This window comes from Calonectris borealis, chromosome 1, assembly GCF_964195595.1.
Source record: "Calonectris borealis chromosome 1, bCalBor7.hap1.2, whole genome shotgun sequence".
NCBI lineage: Eukaryota > Metazoa > Chordata > Aves > Procellariiformes > Procellariidae > Calonectris > Calonectris borealis.
The window spans coordinates 93419161-93434738 of record NC_134312.1 but is presented as its reverse complement, the minus strand read 5'-3'; the positions used below and the strand labels follow the sequence as shown (position 1 = coordinate 93434738).

At 43.1% G+C, this 15578-nt stretch overlaps 1 protein-coding gene across 7 annotated transcripts; it reads left to right on the top strand.

The window, feature by feature from the left end:
• The first annotated feature begins 7 nt into the window (after positions 1-7).
• On the top strand, positions 8-13800 carry SLC35A5 (solute carrier family 35 member A5). 7 transcript variants are annotated; one of them, XM_075167338.1, is made up of 7 exons: positions 8-104; positions 1614-1766; positions 2573-2671; positions 6080-6213; positions 9380-9447; positions 10761-11556; positions 12712-13800. In XM_075167338.1, exons 2-7 carry the CDS (start codon positions 1637-1639, stop codon positions 12778-12780), a joined length of 1296 nt encoding a protein of 431 aa, XP_075023439.1. In that variant the 5' UTR covers positions 8-104; positions 1614-1636; the 3' UTR covers positions 12781-13800. The 7 variants fall into 7 exon arrangements, with proteins under 7 accessions (XP_075023439.1, XP_075023422.1, XP_075023416.1 ...); XM_075167321.1 differs by lacking the exon at positions 8-104 and adding an exon at positions 249-389; XM_075167315.1 differs by lacking the exon at positions 8-104 and adding an exon at positions 258-786.
• Positions 13801-15578: the final 1778 nt, after the last annotated feature.

Sequence of the window (15578 nt, the reverse complement as noted above, 5' to 3'; positions counted from 1 at the left end):
GCACACACATGACGACACACCGGCGCTCAATGACGCGTCGCGCCCGGCCCAGCGGCGATGCGCCTGCGCGGGGGTGGGCGCAAGGCGGGAAGATGCGGAGGGAGGTGAGGGGCGGGGCGGGAAGCCGATGACTCTTCGCGCGCATGCGCGCCCCGCCGTCCGTGGGAAAGGGCGGGGGTGGCTCATGTGGCGGAGGGGACGAGCGCGGGCGAGACCTGGGGTGGAGCCCTGTTCCCCGCGGTCACGTGGACGGAGCGGCGGGGAGGGGCGGGGCCGGTTGTCAAAGAGAATGAGGGTGCGCGCGCCCGCGCAGAGCGGTGGCACGGGGAGGGCAGCTAGCGGGCGCGCGCTGCCGGTCGGGAGGGTCCCGCCCCGCCCCGCCCCGCCAGGTGAGCGGGGAGCGCCGGTTTGAGGCGCGGCGGGGGAGCAGGGAGCTTTGTGCGGGATGCTGAGGGGCTGGCCGTCTCCCACGGGCCTGGCGAGGGGCTGGGGAGCCTGGTGATGGGCGCTGGGGGCGTGCAGCGGGAGTGAGGGGGAGCTCAGTGCCGCGGCCTCCCGGGAACCCGTGTGCCCGGTGTGCTTGGCCGCGGCGTCTGAGCACCGGTCGCTGCTGCTTCGGAGCCCGGCTCACCCCGCGCGGCCGTGGCCCCGCTCCTGGCTGCAGCTGCGCGTCGATCTGAGGCAGCGACGTGGCAGGCGGCGGTCAGCAGAGCCAGGCGGGTGTTCCTTCAGCGCGGGGGAGCGCTCAGCGTCGCTTACCGGCCGCGCTCTCGCCACCGCTGCGAGGTGGGTGTTCGCCCCGTGTCTCCCCGGGCCCGCGGGGCCGGCACTCGGGGCCCAGTTTAAAGCCGCTCTCTTTGCCGCCCCGGGCCAGTTCAGGGTGCCGCGCTCCGGCCGGCCCCGCTGGGCTGGAACGGCGCGAGTCGCGGCGGCCGTTAACGGGCGTCGCGGCTGTTAACGCAGGTCCTGCCTGCAAGCCGGCCCGAAGGGGCTCCCCCTTCTCCCCCGGCACAGGGGCCGGTGTTGGCCGACTGCTAGCCGGTTTTTCAGACCTGGGGGCCCGTTAACGGGTCGGCCGAGTAACGGCAGCGCCAGAGACGGAGAACAGGGGTACAGCTCAGGCTCTGCCTCCAGCCATCCGCGTTCCTCCCCTGCCTCCTGGGCACAAGCCGGTGCTGAGTAAACCCCAGGTCATCTCTGCGATGTTGCTCTCGCTCCACAGCTGTAAAACTTTTCGTTGCTGGAATTAGGAGCAAGAACACTTCTAAAAATATTAAAGAAAAAAGCGTGTAATTTATTTAATCGTTTTAGCTAATCAGTACTCCGTAGATGCACTCTTCTGACAAACTGTCTTCTTTGTGCCACCTTCTGAGTCGCTGTGTATACATTGTTTATCCCCATTTGCTGGTCCTCATAGCATATCCTTTTCTCTTTCTTAATTTTATGATTTTTTTTAAATAAGAAAGGAAAAGATAGCTGTAGAATGAGATCATGGCTTGTGATGTAAGCATCTTTGTATAAAATAACAAAGCAGTAAAATACACACATTTCACCTTGTTTAACCAGTTTCCGGAAGTACTCTTTATAGTGTGTTTTCATTTTGTTGTCCAAAGGGCATTGACAGCAAGATAACAGAATGAAGATCAAGTGCTGTAGTCGATTTGTGTTTTGCTCCAAGACAACCATCTATACCTTTCTGCTTGGAGGAGTGTTTATTGTGTTGGGCTCAAGTCGAATCCTCCTGATGAAGTACTCGGCCAATGAAGGTGCTGTTGGGCAATAAACATAATGTGCTTCAAATAAGAAAGAGTTGATGTTTGGGGTAAAACGGGTACCCAAAAGCCTAGTTCTCCACTTGCAGAGTTCTTAGCATAAGCATTCTATTTTATAATAGTGCCATGTATTTCTGTACTGGAAAATCTTTGTATAGGCACTGGTCTAAGATAAAGTGATAACTTGGGTTGCAAGGTGTATGATCCATGTGGAGATTCACCTTTAAAAGATGAGGCTGTGAATTATATCTGATTTTCAAAGACTAAATTGTTGTGTAAGCACTATTGATGGTACATGTCTTGGCTGAAATATTTTTCTTGCAACAGGCTTAGGAGAAAAGTGCTATCATAGTGGGCGTGCTATAACTGGCTAGTATTACCGCTTCTCCTTTTGCCAAGTATTAGCAAAATATGCTAACAAAGAAAAGATCCTAGAAGGAGGTTGTGTCATCCTGGAAGCTATTTTTTGTGAGAGGAAAAAATAGCATATTGCTGGTTGTGGAAAACATTACCATTTTTAATTTTTTTTAAAACAGTGATGTTCTTGAGTTCTTCCAAAAAGTTCTACTGTAAACTGAGACCAAATGAGGAAAGATTTCAACCCAGAAAGGAGACCATTCAGGAAGTTGTATATCATAAAAATTGGAATATGTATAATGAAAGTGCTGACATAGCCTTTTTTATTTATGGAAAGTAGCTAAAATTCTGGCTGGAGGGGTTAAAATAGTTTCTTGCTATAACTATGAACGCAGGAGACAGAATCTGATTGTGTACTCTCTATGATTTGCTGAATCCCACAGACAACAAATATGATTACCTCCCTACAACAGTGAACATATGTTCTGAAGTAGTAAAGCTGGTCCTGTGTGTGGTATTGGCAATATGGGTTAAGAAAAAAGGTAAGTACCTATGTTAAAAATAAATAAAATGTGTTGACTTTCTAAGATTTGCTGTACTTCAGATCCCTTTTGTTGTTGTTGTTTTTTAAATGATAGATTCACATGTAGTGGTATGGAGTAGGTCCTGCTAGTAAGATTCACTGGAATTGTGTCTTCCATGCAGAATTATAACTAAACTTTACTTTTATAAGTCTACTTTGTGTTGTAAATTCAGGTATTCTTGAGTTGTATGTACGGTAGCTGAAATGGGGTAGGTAAGTTGAATTAGAAAGTGTAATGAAGGTATAGTCTAACATTTTTCAGAATTTTAACACAGCGTTGTTCTAGGATAATAGGAGTCACCTCAGTGTGAAGTCACGACTGAACAGAAGCTTGTAAATTGCACTAACTCAAGGATTGGCTTTCACGTTCTGTTGTTTTGACCACTTTTATTTAAAAGCACCGCAGTCTTCCGCTGAAGAGGCTTTGTGTGTGTGTAGTGGTATGTGAGTCAGAAGCAACATATCAATGTTATAATTCAAGGTAGCTTTGTTGTGAAGACAAATCTTGGGGCTGCTGTTCAGAAAAAGCGGTGTCAGGCTTCACTAGCTACTGGTTTTGTATTGCAGGCTATTTTTCTTTTTTCTTTCTTGGCTTTTGTGTCGTGATGTAAAAAGGGCGAGAGGTTAACTTCATAGCATTTCAAAATGGTAGGGAACAGATGTTTAAATTGGAAGAGGGTGTCAGGCACTGGAGACTCATGTTAAATTGAACTGCTGGTTTTGTCCACTTCTCCATGTAACAGTCATGACTCTGGCAAGCTGATGAAATTTTTATCTCCACCATTTAGATATACCTAAGACAGTATGTATATTCAGTCAGTGTTTGCCATCTTTGGCTACTGCTGATTTTTGTTTTTCTTTCTCTCTTTCCTCCTCCTTCTCTCTTTCCTCCTCCTTCTCTCTTTCCTCCTCCTTCTCTCTTTCCTCCTCCTTCTCTCTTTCCTCCTCCTTCTCTCTTTCCTCCCCCTTCTCTCTTTCCTCCCCCTTCTCTCTTTCCTCCCCCTTCTCTCTTTCCTCCCCCTTCTCTCTTTCCTCCCCCTTCTCTCTTTCCTCCCCCTTCTCTCTTTCCTCCCCCTTCTCTCTTTCCTCCCCCTTCTCTCTTTCCTCCCCCTTCTCTCTTTCCTCCCCCTTCTCTCTTTCCTCCCCCTTCTCTCTTTCCTCCCCCTTCTCTCTTTCCTCCCCCTTCTCTCTTTCCTCCCCCTTCTCTCTTTCCTCCCCCTTCTCTCTTTCCTCCCCCTTCTCTCTTTCCTCCCCCTTCTCTCTTTCCTCCCCCTTCTCTCTTTCCTCCCCCTTCTCTCTTTCCTCCCCCTTCTCTCTTTCCTCCCCCTTCTCTCTTTCCTCCCCCTTCTCTCTTTCCTCCCCCTTCTCTCTTTCCTCCCCCTTCTCTCTTTCCTCCCCCTTCTCTCTTTCCTCCCCCTTCTCTCTTTCCTCCCCCTTCTCTCTTTCCTCCCCCTTCTCTCTTTCCTCCCCCTTCTCTCTTTCCTCCCCCTTCTCTCTTTCCTCCCCCTTCTCTCTTTCCTCCCCCTTCTCTCTTTCCTCCCCCTTCTCTCTTTCCTCCCCCTTCTCTCTTTCCTCCCCCTTCTCTCTTTCCTCCCCCTTCTCTCTTTCCTCCCCCTTCTCTCTTTCCTCCCCCTTCTCTCTTTCCTCCCCCTTCTCTCTTTCCTCCCCCTTCTCTCTTTCCTCCCCCTTCTCTCTTTCCTCCCCCTTCTCTCTTTCCTCCCCCTTCTCTCTTTCCTCCCCCTTCTCTCTTTCCTCCCCCTTCTCTCTTTCCTCCCCCTTCTCTCTTTCCTCCCCCTTCTCTCTTTCCTCCCCCTTCTCTCTTTCCTCCCCCTTCTCTCTTTCCTCCCCCTTCTCTCTTTCCTCCCCCTTCTCTCTTTCCTCCCCCTTCTCTCTTTCCTCCCCCTTCTCTCTTTCCTCCCCCTTCTCTCTTTCCTCCCCCTTCTCTCTTTCCTCCCCCTTCTCTCTTTCCTCCCCCTTCTCTCTTTCCTCCCCCTTCTCTCTTTCCTCCCCCTTCTCTCTTTCCTCCCCCTTCTCTCTTTCCTCCCCCTTCTCTCTTTCCTCCCCCTTCTCTCTTTCCTCCCCCTTCTCTCTTTCCTCCCCCTTCTCTCTTTCCTCCCCCTTCTCTCTTTCCTCCCCCTTCTCTCTTTCCTCCCCCTTCTCTCTTTCCTCCCCCTTCTCTCTTTCCTCCCCCTTCTCTCTTTCCTCCCCCTTCTCTCTTTCCTCCCCCTTCTCTCTTTCCTCCCCCTTCTCTCTTTCCTCCCCCTTCTCTCTTTCCTCCCCCTTCTCTCTTTCCTCCCCCTTCTCTCTTTCCTCCCCCTTCTCTCTTTCCTCCCCCTTCTCTCTTTCCTCCCCCTTCTCTCTTTCCTCCCCCTTCTCTCTTTCCTCCCCCTTCTCTCTTTCCTCCCCCTTCTCTCTTTCCTCCCCCTTCTCTCTTTCCTCCCCCTTCTCTCTTTCCTCCCCCTTCTCTCTTTCCTCCCCCTTCTCTCTTTCCTCCCCCTTCTCTCTTTCCTCCCCCTTCTCTCTTTCCTCCCCCTTCTCTCTTTCCTCCCCCTTCTCTCCTTCCTCCCCCTTCTCTCCTTCCTCGCTTTTTCTTTCTCGCTCCCTCTCCCTCACTCTCCCTTTCTTTCTTTTTCCTTCCAGATGTCTGAGTTTTGCTGAAGTCAATGTGTCAGTGCTTCAGAAGAGGATTAGATAACATTGGGTAGTCTTAAATCTGTGCTAACAAAGTGCTTCTGTCACCAACTCTATAGAGTAGTCTAAGATTTATCAGTCTTCCTCCTAAAGTGTGTGTCCTGAATGCCTAAGTAAATATCATTCTTTGTGCCTTGTCCTTTCTTCTTCCTGTATGTTCTCTTTTTACCTAGATCATGTGCTGTGTGCTACAGATACTGAGTTCTGGTTTATTTTGTATTTCTGACGTTACTGGCTGCCCTTTGGGTGCTGTATGAACAGCTCCACTGTCTGTGGCATTGTTTGATTTCTAGATTTGATGGATAATCGTCAGAAAATCATACCCAGTAATGATGTCACTATTGTGTGGGACTTTGCGGTGATTTTTGGCCCTCAAAGAATGGTTGATAATTGAATTTTTGCTCCCGGTGGACAAATACTCTGATGGGGGCAAAAGGTTCCTTGATGTTTTCTCTGCTGAAGCAAGGAGGTCAATGCCCGTAGACACAGGATTGTTGCTCTAGCTGCGTGTTCTGCCCTGGATCCGTCCTCCATGTTGCCAGAGGGCTGTGGTACGTTAGTTTTTTCAGTCCAACGGTGTTCCTGAAAACAGAACAGTGGTACCTATTCTGTTCTGAGGGAATAGGCTTTTGATAATAAGAAAGATGTCCTTCTTACTGATATCTTTTCCTTTCAGAGGGTTGTTTGGATCATCCCTTTGAATGTCTTTCCTGGAAGAATTTTTGTAATTCCATGAAATGGTCAATTCCTGCCTTTCTTTACTTTTTGGATAACTTGATTGTCTTCTACGTACTGTCCTACCTCCAGCCAGTAAGTATACATATACTGAATAAAGTATCTTCCGATGTCTTAGTGATAGGTAACATTGCCCTTAGGCTATTTACAGTTGTAAGACTGGCAAGGCAAGATTTGCAGGCAAAAGAATGATCTGTTACCTGACCAGCCAGACCTTCCCATTCTCTTGCCCGCTGGTCAGCGTTGTACAGCTCTCAGTAGAGGGCAGTCTCTGCGTATTTTCTCCATCTGAAGTGATTTAGAAGCAGACTGAATTGCTTAAGTACTAGGCAGGTTTTCGGTGCTTTCTCCTTTGGTTTCTTCAACTCTGTATTTCTCTTTCAGTGCATTTGCTCATCTTGCTAGTATTTGAGCCGCACTTTCTGTGCGGTTTCTACCACTTTATGTATGTGACTTCACATGATGACTTGTTTTCTCTCCTCACTGACTCCAAAGAAAAGTGAGTAAATGTAAACCCACAAAGGGAGTGAGTGTAATAGGAACTGATAAGGGGAGGAAGAAAACTGTTTGACACTTAATTTTTGCATTTGTTTATTAGTTGTGTTTAAGCACAAAATTTAATTGGTACTTTCTTCTAGCTACATTCAGCCCTTTGGATGAATCTGTGTATGCTCAGGAAATTGTGCTTTCTTTTATTTTCGTACTAGGATACTTTGTGGTTCAGAATCTATGTTTGAAGTTAGATGGAAACAGATGGTTAGTGCTTGCTATAAAATACTGTGGCTGTGTGTTTGACATTAAAAATAAGTATAAATGTTTCTGTTCCTTCTCTTTCAGAATTTCTCTTTAAAATATTGTCTTTTTAGGTGTACATTTCTGTCAGGAACAGACCAGAGTCTAGAATAGGAAGGACCTGGCTGGAAAAATCTAATTAAAATCAAGAGTCAGATATCTTAAAATAACATGCACAGGTGTTTGATTCTGTGGTTTGTTGTGTGGGGTTTTTTTGGTGTTTGGGGTTTTTTTGTGTGTGTTTGTTTTTTTTTTTTAACTTTAGGAAGGAAATTCAGCTGTAATATTTGCAATAGCAAAGGCTGATGTTTAAAAGGTTACATAAACACTATTGCTTTCTTAAGCAATTTGATTTGGCTAAATTAAGGTAATCTTTTGTAAAACGCACAGCTTTTATATTTTACACACGCACAACCCCACACACCTTGTCTCTCTCCCCTCAGAACATGTACTTTAAGATTCCTCTTTTTAGAACTCTTAGCGTCTTACACCTTTTAACTGGATATATTTTATGAGGGTTAGCTGAAATTGTAACATTATAATGGTAAAAAAGTATTAAAAGAGATAACTAAATACCTGTAAGATAGAATACTTTGACAGTGTACAAGACCATGAAAGGGAAAAGGTGGAGGCAAGATGCTTGAAAGAAGGCAGCTGTACCTGACTGTCCTTGGTTTCATGTGACTTTAAAAACTAAATAGGTTTGGGACTAAGTAGTACCTCGGTGAGCAGTTGCTTGAAGTACAGAGTTGCTTTAGTGAAATTTTTTTTGCTTGAAGCTTCAGCTATAACTATGGATACTCTTTAGTGGCTAACATTTCCTAATGATAAGACTTATTTTTTAGAGACTTTGTTTGTGACATGTAAGTTAGTGGCATGGTGATCTTTGGTAAATTTTTTTCTTACTCCTCCTCATCTAGGACAGAGGTCCCTTGAGGCCTCAGAGAACAAAGCAGTTCAAAATTAATTCCTTGTAACTATCCTGCTATAGATTTTGATCATACTATGTTACCAGAGGTGTTGGATGGGGGGCTTTGACTGTGAAGCAAAACCAGAGTATATACGGAACACTTGCACATTTTGCATCAAGCCTCTTTTTTCTGGAGTGGTTTCTGCTAGTTCCAGATTCACTTGTTTATTTAATATTTTTCTCTTTGCACAGTGTTCACCTAACATGAGTATTTATTGAGTTGTAATCTTGCAAAGGGGAAAATGAAGCTGTGGTTTCTTAGGCGGATGTCTCATGTCAGTCTTCAGCTTACTTGAGACCCTGTGTAGTGCTGTTTCATGAGTTTTATTATTCAGCAGACAGTATGTTGGAATAGAGTGGAACTAAGGTAATGGTAAAAGGGCCTGTGCTTTTCCTCTGGTAAATGAAAAAGGCTCTGCTATTGCAGAATTGGGAATGTGGAAATGCAGATGAGAAAGTTCAAGATAAAGTCTGTGTTTTGCACTTCTGAATCAGTATGTGTTTTTGTGTAAAATTGTCTAAAAAAGTGAGGCTGAATTGGAGGAAAGAGTTCAGATGCCTAGATTTTTGTACGTTTACTGACCGCACGGGGCAGTCCTGAATAAAACACAATTTGGGAAACACCCCCAACCCCCAAAAAGAACCTTTTTTTTCCCTCACTGGTGCTGGTAAATTCTGATCTTTAATGGTAACTACAGTGCCTAAAAGAGCCTCTCCTTGGTCCAGTGTCCCAGTATAGAATGTCTAATACAGAGACCACAAAGATAATCCTTGCCACAAGGAGTTTACAGCTTGGGATCATGGCCGTGGATTTGGGCACTATCATTATTATACAGCTATTCCCAAATTAAGCAGGAGCTTGAGAGTTGTCTTCAGTTGTACTTTGAATAGGCAAATTTTTTAGTACAGTTGCAGTCTTGAAAATTCAAGCCGAGCACCTCCTTACCTTGATACAGCAAATGCACTTGACATGCAAGAAGTTTATTTTCTGCAAGTGCCTTGTCCACGCCTGGGATTTCATGAATGCTGCAAGCTGGCTCTGCAGCCAGAAGCAGCCTCACCTTCCGCTGTTCTTTTCTTATTTTCATTTTGGGGCACCTTCCTCCTTTGTGCTGACATGGCTGTTTTTGCAGTTGACTGGTCAGCCTGGCTGGGGAACTGATCTGACAGAAAACGAAACCGTTTTCTTTTTTGTTAAGTAAGTTTTCCGTTGGATTGGTTTCCTCACATCTTTGTTTCACTACAGCTTTCCCCACTACAGTGGAACTTAGGCTCTGTGGTTTGCTTGAGATTTTGAAATGGGACTTGAATGTCATTTTAGGAGCGTGTTACTCTACCACTTGGGTAAGGAAGAAAGTGCAGTACCAGAATGATGCTTTTCATTCTGGCACCTTGCAGAAAGGCGAACACTTGAAGTCAGTGGGCTTTTGATGTCCACACTATGTCTGGAGTATAACTTTGTTCCCATTCTCTTTCTAGGCAATGGCTGTACTCTTCTCAAATTTTGTCATTATAACAACAGCTCTTCTCTTCAGGATAGTGCTAAAGTAAGTAGTATTTACTAAAGTAAATGAAATTTTATATCTTCCTAACCTTGATGAAGAAGTTAAGCTTGCATTCTTTCTCTTTGTCTGATGGGAACAGTAATTCTTTTTCTTGTGGCTATACCAACTTGGAGAGATGGCTTTGTTTTCTACATCTGAAGGTGTAGAAAATAATAGCTTATTAGGAGTCCCTACATATCTCCATACACATTTGGTCAACTGTAATAGAAAACAACGGAAATCATGATTATATAGTTGTGGATAGTTAGAATTAAGGTTTGGGTACTTTCACTTGTACATCTCATATTTCATGATTAGCAATACTTCTTTCCAGTCTGTTGTAATTCTTAATTGAATGTAAATGTAACCTAACAAGAGGGGATGAGTTATGTAAGAGTGTCTTTGGTAATATTGTGCTAGCCCTGATGTGTTTCTGGTCAACCACATAGTATGTACTTATATGTCCCTTCTTCATTATTCATGTGACAAAAGCCAGACTCTCTATCCGATGTGTTCTACTTTGCCTGATTTGTGCTCTTTATGGTGTGATTTAGATTCAGAAAAGACTGACAGGGAAATGGATATTAATTTCATACTCTACTCAAAAAGTCATTTGGGTTGAACGTGGAGCAAAGATGCCTTTTCTACAGGTGTTAATATACCAAAAGAGTGTCTGATAGCCTGACTTGAAATGCTTTTTCTCAGTTGTTTACTTTTATGTCTCTTCTGATGTCACAGTTTACTTAATCTTCCAAATTTCTGATTTTCCCCAAGGTAAACAGGCTTTGCTTGAGTGAAGAAATAGTATAAATGGTTCTAACAGTCTTATAAATTACATTAATAGATTTATATGATTTACCATCATAAAATATTAGAAAAGGGCACAAAATCATGGCAGAAAAGTGAAATGTAGTGAAAGTTTACCAAAGAAAGAGGGTAGTTATTTGAATGTATGTTATTTCTTTTTATCCATCAGACCTGTGTTCCCGTGGAGACAACAGTTGCTTTTAAGTTGTCAGGCAGTCGGTATCTAGAACTAACACGATCTTGAAAGACTTTCCTTGAATTATCTCTACAGAATACTCCATTTTGTATTTCTGTGATCACCAGGCTGGGCTCCCCTTGCCATAGAAAAGCATGCTGTGTTTTGGCATTTTACTGTCAATTCTGGAAAGCCAAGATTTTTCTTTGTACCTGTCTCTGTCTCCTTATCTGTGGCATGATGGCTTTTATGTGTTTTATAGAGCTTGTTCTTCTGTCATGTAATTTGTGCCACTGTGTTTCTAAAGTTGGTGGCTTGTTTTGTCTACTTCTAGGCGAAAACTCTCTTGGGTACAGTGGGCATCTCTGGTGATTTTATTCCTGTCCATCGTTGCCCTGACTCTAGGAACTGGAGGCCATCAGCAAAGCTTGGCTGCACACGGATTCCATCACAGTGTGCTTTTTAGTCCATCTAACCACTGCCTTCTCTATGCCGGACCTGAGGAAGCGTGCCTGGAAAAGGGCAACTGCGTAGCACCAAGTTTCCTTCCCAGCTTCCAGTGGAATGTCACCAGTACCATGGCAGGAGCATTGAAACCTCTCCGCCTCAGCCTGGGCCATCTGCTTATTCTAGTGCAGTGTTTCATTTCTGCCCTGGCTAACATCTATAACGAAAAGATCTTGAAAGATGGGGATCAGCTTGCTGAAAGCATCTTCATGCAGAACAGCAAACTCTATGCCTTTGGGGTGCTGTTCAATGGGCTTATGCTGGGGCTGCAAGCTAAGGACCGGAGGCAGATAGGGAATTGTGGCTTCTTTTATGGGCACAACATCTTCTCGGTGGCTCTTATATTTGTCACAGCTTTCCTGGGGCTGTCTGTAGCCTTCATCTTGAAGTTCCGAGACAATATGTTCCATGTTATGACTGCTCAGATCACCACTGTCATCATCACCACCGTCTCTTTCATCATCTTTGATTTCAAGCCTTCTCTAGAGTTCTTTTTGGAAGCTCCTGTAGTGCTTCTCTCCATATTCATCTATAATGCCAGTAAACCAAGAGGCCTGGAATATGCCACTCTGCGGGAAAGGGGCAAACTTGTCAAAGGAGATGCATGGGAGAGGTCAAGTGGGGTAAGGCTTTTCAGTACTTGTCTCCTCTGGTTTCTCTTTTGTTTCTCCTCCATTTATGCTATGGAATGTTTGGAAGATTCATTTTGCATGTGACCGGACTGATTCCTCAACTCAAACACCAAAACTCCTCAGTATTTCTTAAAAGTTTTAAATTGATTGGGTATTGCTTTGTATATTCCACTTTTTCAATTTGTGAAGCCTAGGTAAGCATTGCTTTCCTGCTGTGACTATATAGACAGTCCTGTGAGCAACTTTAGCTTTCTGCAAATCCTTTCTTGAAACCTTTATAACCAAAACATTTTACTGGCCCTGGCATCCAGAAATTGGAATTGACGCCTGGGAAAGAACTGTACTTAAGTAGAACTGATAAATCTGTGTAGCTGAGCCTACATCATGAAGAAGTTAATATATTTGATGTTATGATTCTTTCTACCTTAACAGTCAAAGGTACCTGAGGACAAAAAAGTAATGTTTAAATGCAGAGTTTTAACATGTTTTTTTCTTATGAAACATTTCCTCCAGGCTCGTTAGTGGTTTTTGTCCTGATTTGAATAGTAATCTACTTAACTAGAACATGGCAGGGAGGGCTTGCTCTTAGATATGTCATTCTAGGCGGGAAGGGTTAATGACTATGTACTTTTAGTCTGCGTGTACAGATGTGTTCTGTAATACACGTTGCAACCACCACAGGGTGCTGTCTCCATTTAATTCTAAGAAACGTTAAACTTGGGAGAGATGTTTTCCAGAAATTCCACGCAGTGCCTTTTTAGGTTGTTGTTTAACAAGCAGTAAATAACACTAAGTCATATATTTTTGTTATACCAGGTGTTATCTCTTTTAGCACTTACAATTGAGCAGCTGTGGTAAAAACAAATAGCACTATGTGAGTAGGCTTCCTGATGAAGGAATGGGCTACAAGCTCTTTTAGGGACTGAGTCACTAAAGATACAGGGGATGTTTTTTTATGAGCATGTATGTCCTAGAGCAAGATTATGACACACTGGTAAGAGATTTAAATTACAGGGTCTTGATTTTGTATAAGTGATACCTTCAAAATAAACTTTACTCTTCTTTTTTTTTTGTTGGGTTTTTTTTTGTATTAATAACAAGGTAACTTTTGCTCACATTGTTCTTTTTTGCTTCTGGTTCTTGTAGGATGGAGAAGAATTTGAGAGATTGAACAAACCAAGCAGTGACATCGATACAGATGAAGATTCCCTCTAGCATGAGGCTGGCTCAGAGGAGTGCTATTACTCATAGTGAGAGAATGTTAATGTTTTATTAACATAGAGAAGGGTCATTTCTCCCCACTTGCAGAGCAACTGAGACTATTTTGGGGCTGGATGTCGGAGGTGGATAAGGAGAACGTTAAAGCCTATATATGGCGAGTTGTATTCCCTCTTTCTATCCATGTAAATCAGGAGTTCAAAAACTGCTGAAAGAAACAAAATTTGTAACTGATGCAAACAAGAAGAGGCTTGGACCTTGGACTCAGTGGTCTGGGTGACACGTGCTGCGTTGTGGAAGGCAGTCCTGGGCTCTAGCCATATGTCTTCCACTGCTTTGGTTGACTGTCCCAAGTCACTGCAACTTCCTCTATGAATTCCTTGATTAGCAAAGCAGAGATAAAACTGTTCTCCACCTTGCAGAAGTGTTTTGAGCATTGATAAATGTTTTTGCTGCATCTTCCACTGTACAAATGCTCCTGTAAGTTTTCTTTTCAGGACTTAAGATTTTACTAATAACATCATAAATAATGAGGCATATTGACTGTTTTATTGTGTTTTGGCAATTCAGATTGACATATCCCTAGCTGAGTAAGAGAGTCCCTCTGAACCAACCTCATCAAACTTTCACTTGAGAATGTATAACAAATCAAATAATTTGGGTTAAGGATATGTTGATCCTTCAAACAGGCAGATCTCTAGAGTGTGATTTGAGTTTGAATGGTCTTAATTCTGTCTTCATTCCTGTTTTTACATCAGTGTAACTCTGTACTGACTCCTGTGGAGTCCTTTCTTCCTGATTTTCTCTGATGTGACTGAGAGCAGAATAGATTTCACTGACTTCAGCCACTAGTTCTCCTCACATTTTCAGTGTGAGACTGTTGTGTGCCTGTCTCCCAGTGTCTGGGGAAATGGAAATCTGGAATGCCTTTGTAGCAGGTAGTGAATTTTACATGCAACTTATGTGGCCTAACTTTGAAAGAGCTTGAATAAAACAGAAGTGTGTTATAAATACAAATGCATCATAGGGTCTTTTTTGCGTTTAGAAAGGCCATGTGTAGAGGCTTAGTTTGCACTGAGGCCACTATCTGAAAACAAATATTATGAAGGTACAGTGATGCCCTTCAACATCTGGAGCATTGAGCAAGAGGGTGCAGGTGGTAATATCATTTGGCTCCACCCTGTCAGACTGATAAGGTCTTGCATTCATTTTGTAGAGCGAGAAATCATTCTGCAGAGTGCCAGGCATAGTGATCTCAGAATCACTGGTGAGGCATCTGCTGGACTGTATTTTGAGTGAGATGAAAAATATGTTCCAAATAATTCAGAGAATTTTAAAAGGGGGGAAGGGAATAGGGACGCAGATAAGAGATTCTTAGTATGTTCCTAAAGCCTTTTCTCTCAGAACAGTGGAAAAGATGTTGGTTTATAATTTCCTGCCCTCAAAAATGTGTCTTCATAGTTGAAAGATTCTGTCAAAAGAATTCTTAAGAAGATAAGGAATGAGTTCAGTGTCAAATCCTCATACCACAGTGTATAGTAATCAGTTAGTGATGCATTTCTCTGTGGACTGAAGACAGTCCTGCCTTTGTTCCCCTCTGCCAGCCTGTTTCCAGGCTTTGTATATAACAGCTTACTTACGCATACTGTATTGATGGCTTATTGCTATATTAATTAACATACCTCCTGTCATTGATCCATCAAGAGGGGCAGCCTGTTTCCGTCTGTGGCCAATGACTGTGAAATTATAAACTATGAATTTTAAATTATTATTCTCATTTCTTACTTTTTTTCCGGGAGTATTAACTTTTTCTAGCATATATTAAGAAAAACTGTACAAAGTGAAATTACTATTATGGGTGAAATATTTTTTACAGCTGATCTCACTGTGCTTCTATAGTAGGCCATTTCAACAAAAGGAATCCTAGTTGGTTGCATCTGTACAGAATGAATAAGAAAGCATATTTCAATGTAAATTCCAGAAACATGTATTTCACTTGTTTATGATGTCCTGCTTTGGGAAATGAAACTTCAACGCAAAAAAAAACCCAAACCCAAAATGCTCAAACTGTTAAAGACTTAGTTGCGATAAGACATTTTCATTTTTTTTTCCATTACATACAGCTTTGCAATATATACCTGCCTGAGTTCATTGTCTTTCTCAATCATAGATACCAACATTAGGTATTTCCAAGAACAGTGGAAGTACTGTTAGCTTTAGATTGCTTTGCATTTACATGAGCAGTAGCTTTTTACATGAACTTTTCTAGAGAGCTTTGCCTTGCATTAAGCCAGAACATAGAAGTCAGCCTCATACCTCTAACGACAGAGCATCAAACCAAAGATGAATCTCTTAAAAACTGTATGTTTGACCTTCCTGCCTGAAACATCTGCCTTAAGAGAAACGAGATATGGAAATGACTGATCTGCAGATTTTATAAAGTGCCCTTAGTTCTTGCTTTCAGTCTTGTCCTGCTTAATGATTTTTCCCCCTATAAATTTCACCGATGCTATCATGCTTGACTTATTTGCCAAAGTCTTAGATTGCACAAAGATATCAGGTATATAACTGTTGATCCAAGTGTTTACTTGTGCTGTAGAGTTGGTCCTGTCTAACATGTAGAAATCTTTCTGTTGTCTTCAGGTTGGAGGTCTCAGAGAGATTCTGTTGGATTGGCCAGGCAGGTTTCTTTTAATAATGGAGGAGAACTATATGTCCTCTTTGCAGCAACAGGAATGTTATGTGCTGTCTAAAAATGGGTAAGGATTTGCATCAACTTAGCGATAAAAAAGTGT

Excerpts from the sequence above, each read along its gene's own strand:
- SLC35A5 (XM_075167338.1), top strand. The coding sequence starts at position 1,637 with ATGAAGATCAAGTGCTGTAGTCGATTTGTGTTTTGCTCCAAGACAACC. Across the intron at positions 1,767-2,572 it reads GAAGTACTCGGCCAATGAAG|ACAACAAATATGATTACCTC; the intron begins GTGCTGTTGGGC and ends TGAATCCCACAG. Across the intron at positions 2,672-6,079 it reads AATATGGGTTAAGAAAAAAG|AGGGTTGTTTGGATCATCCC; the intron begins GTAAGTACCTAT and ends TTTTCCTTTCAG.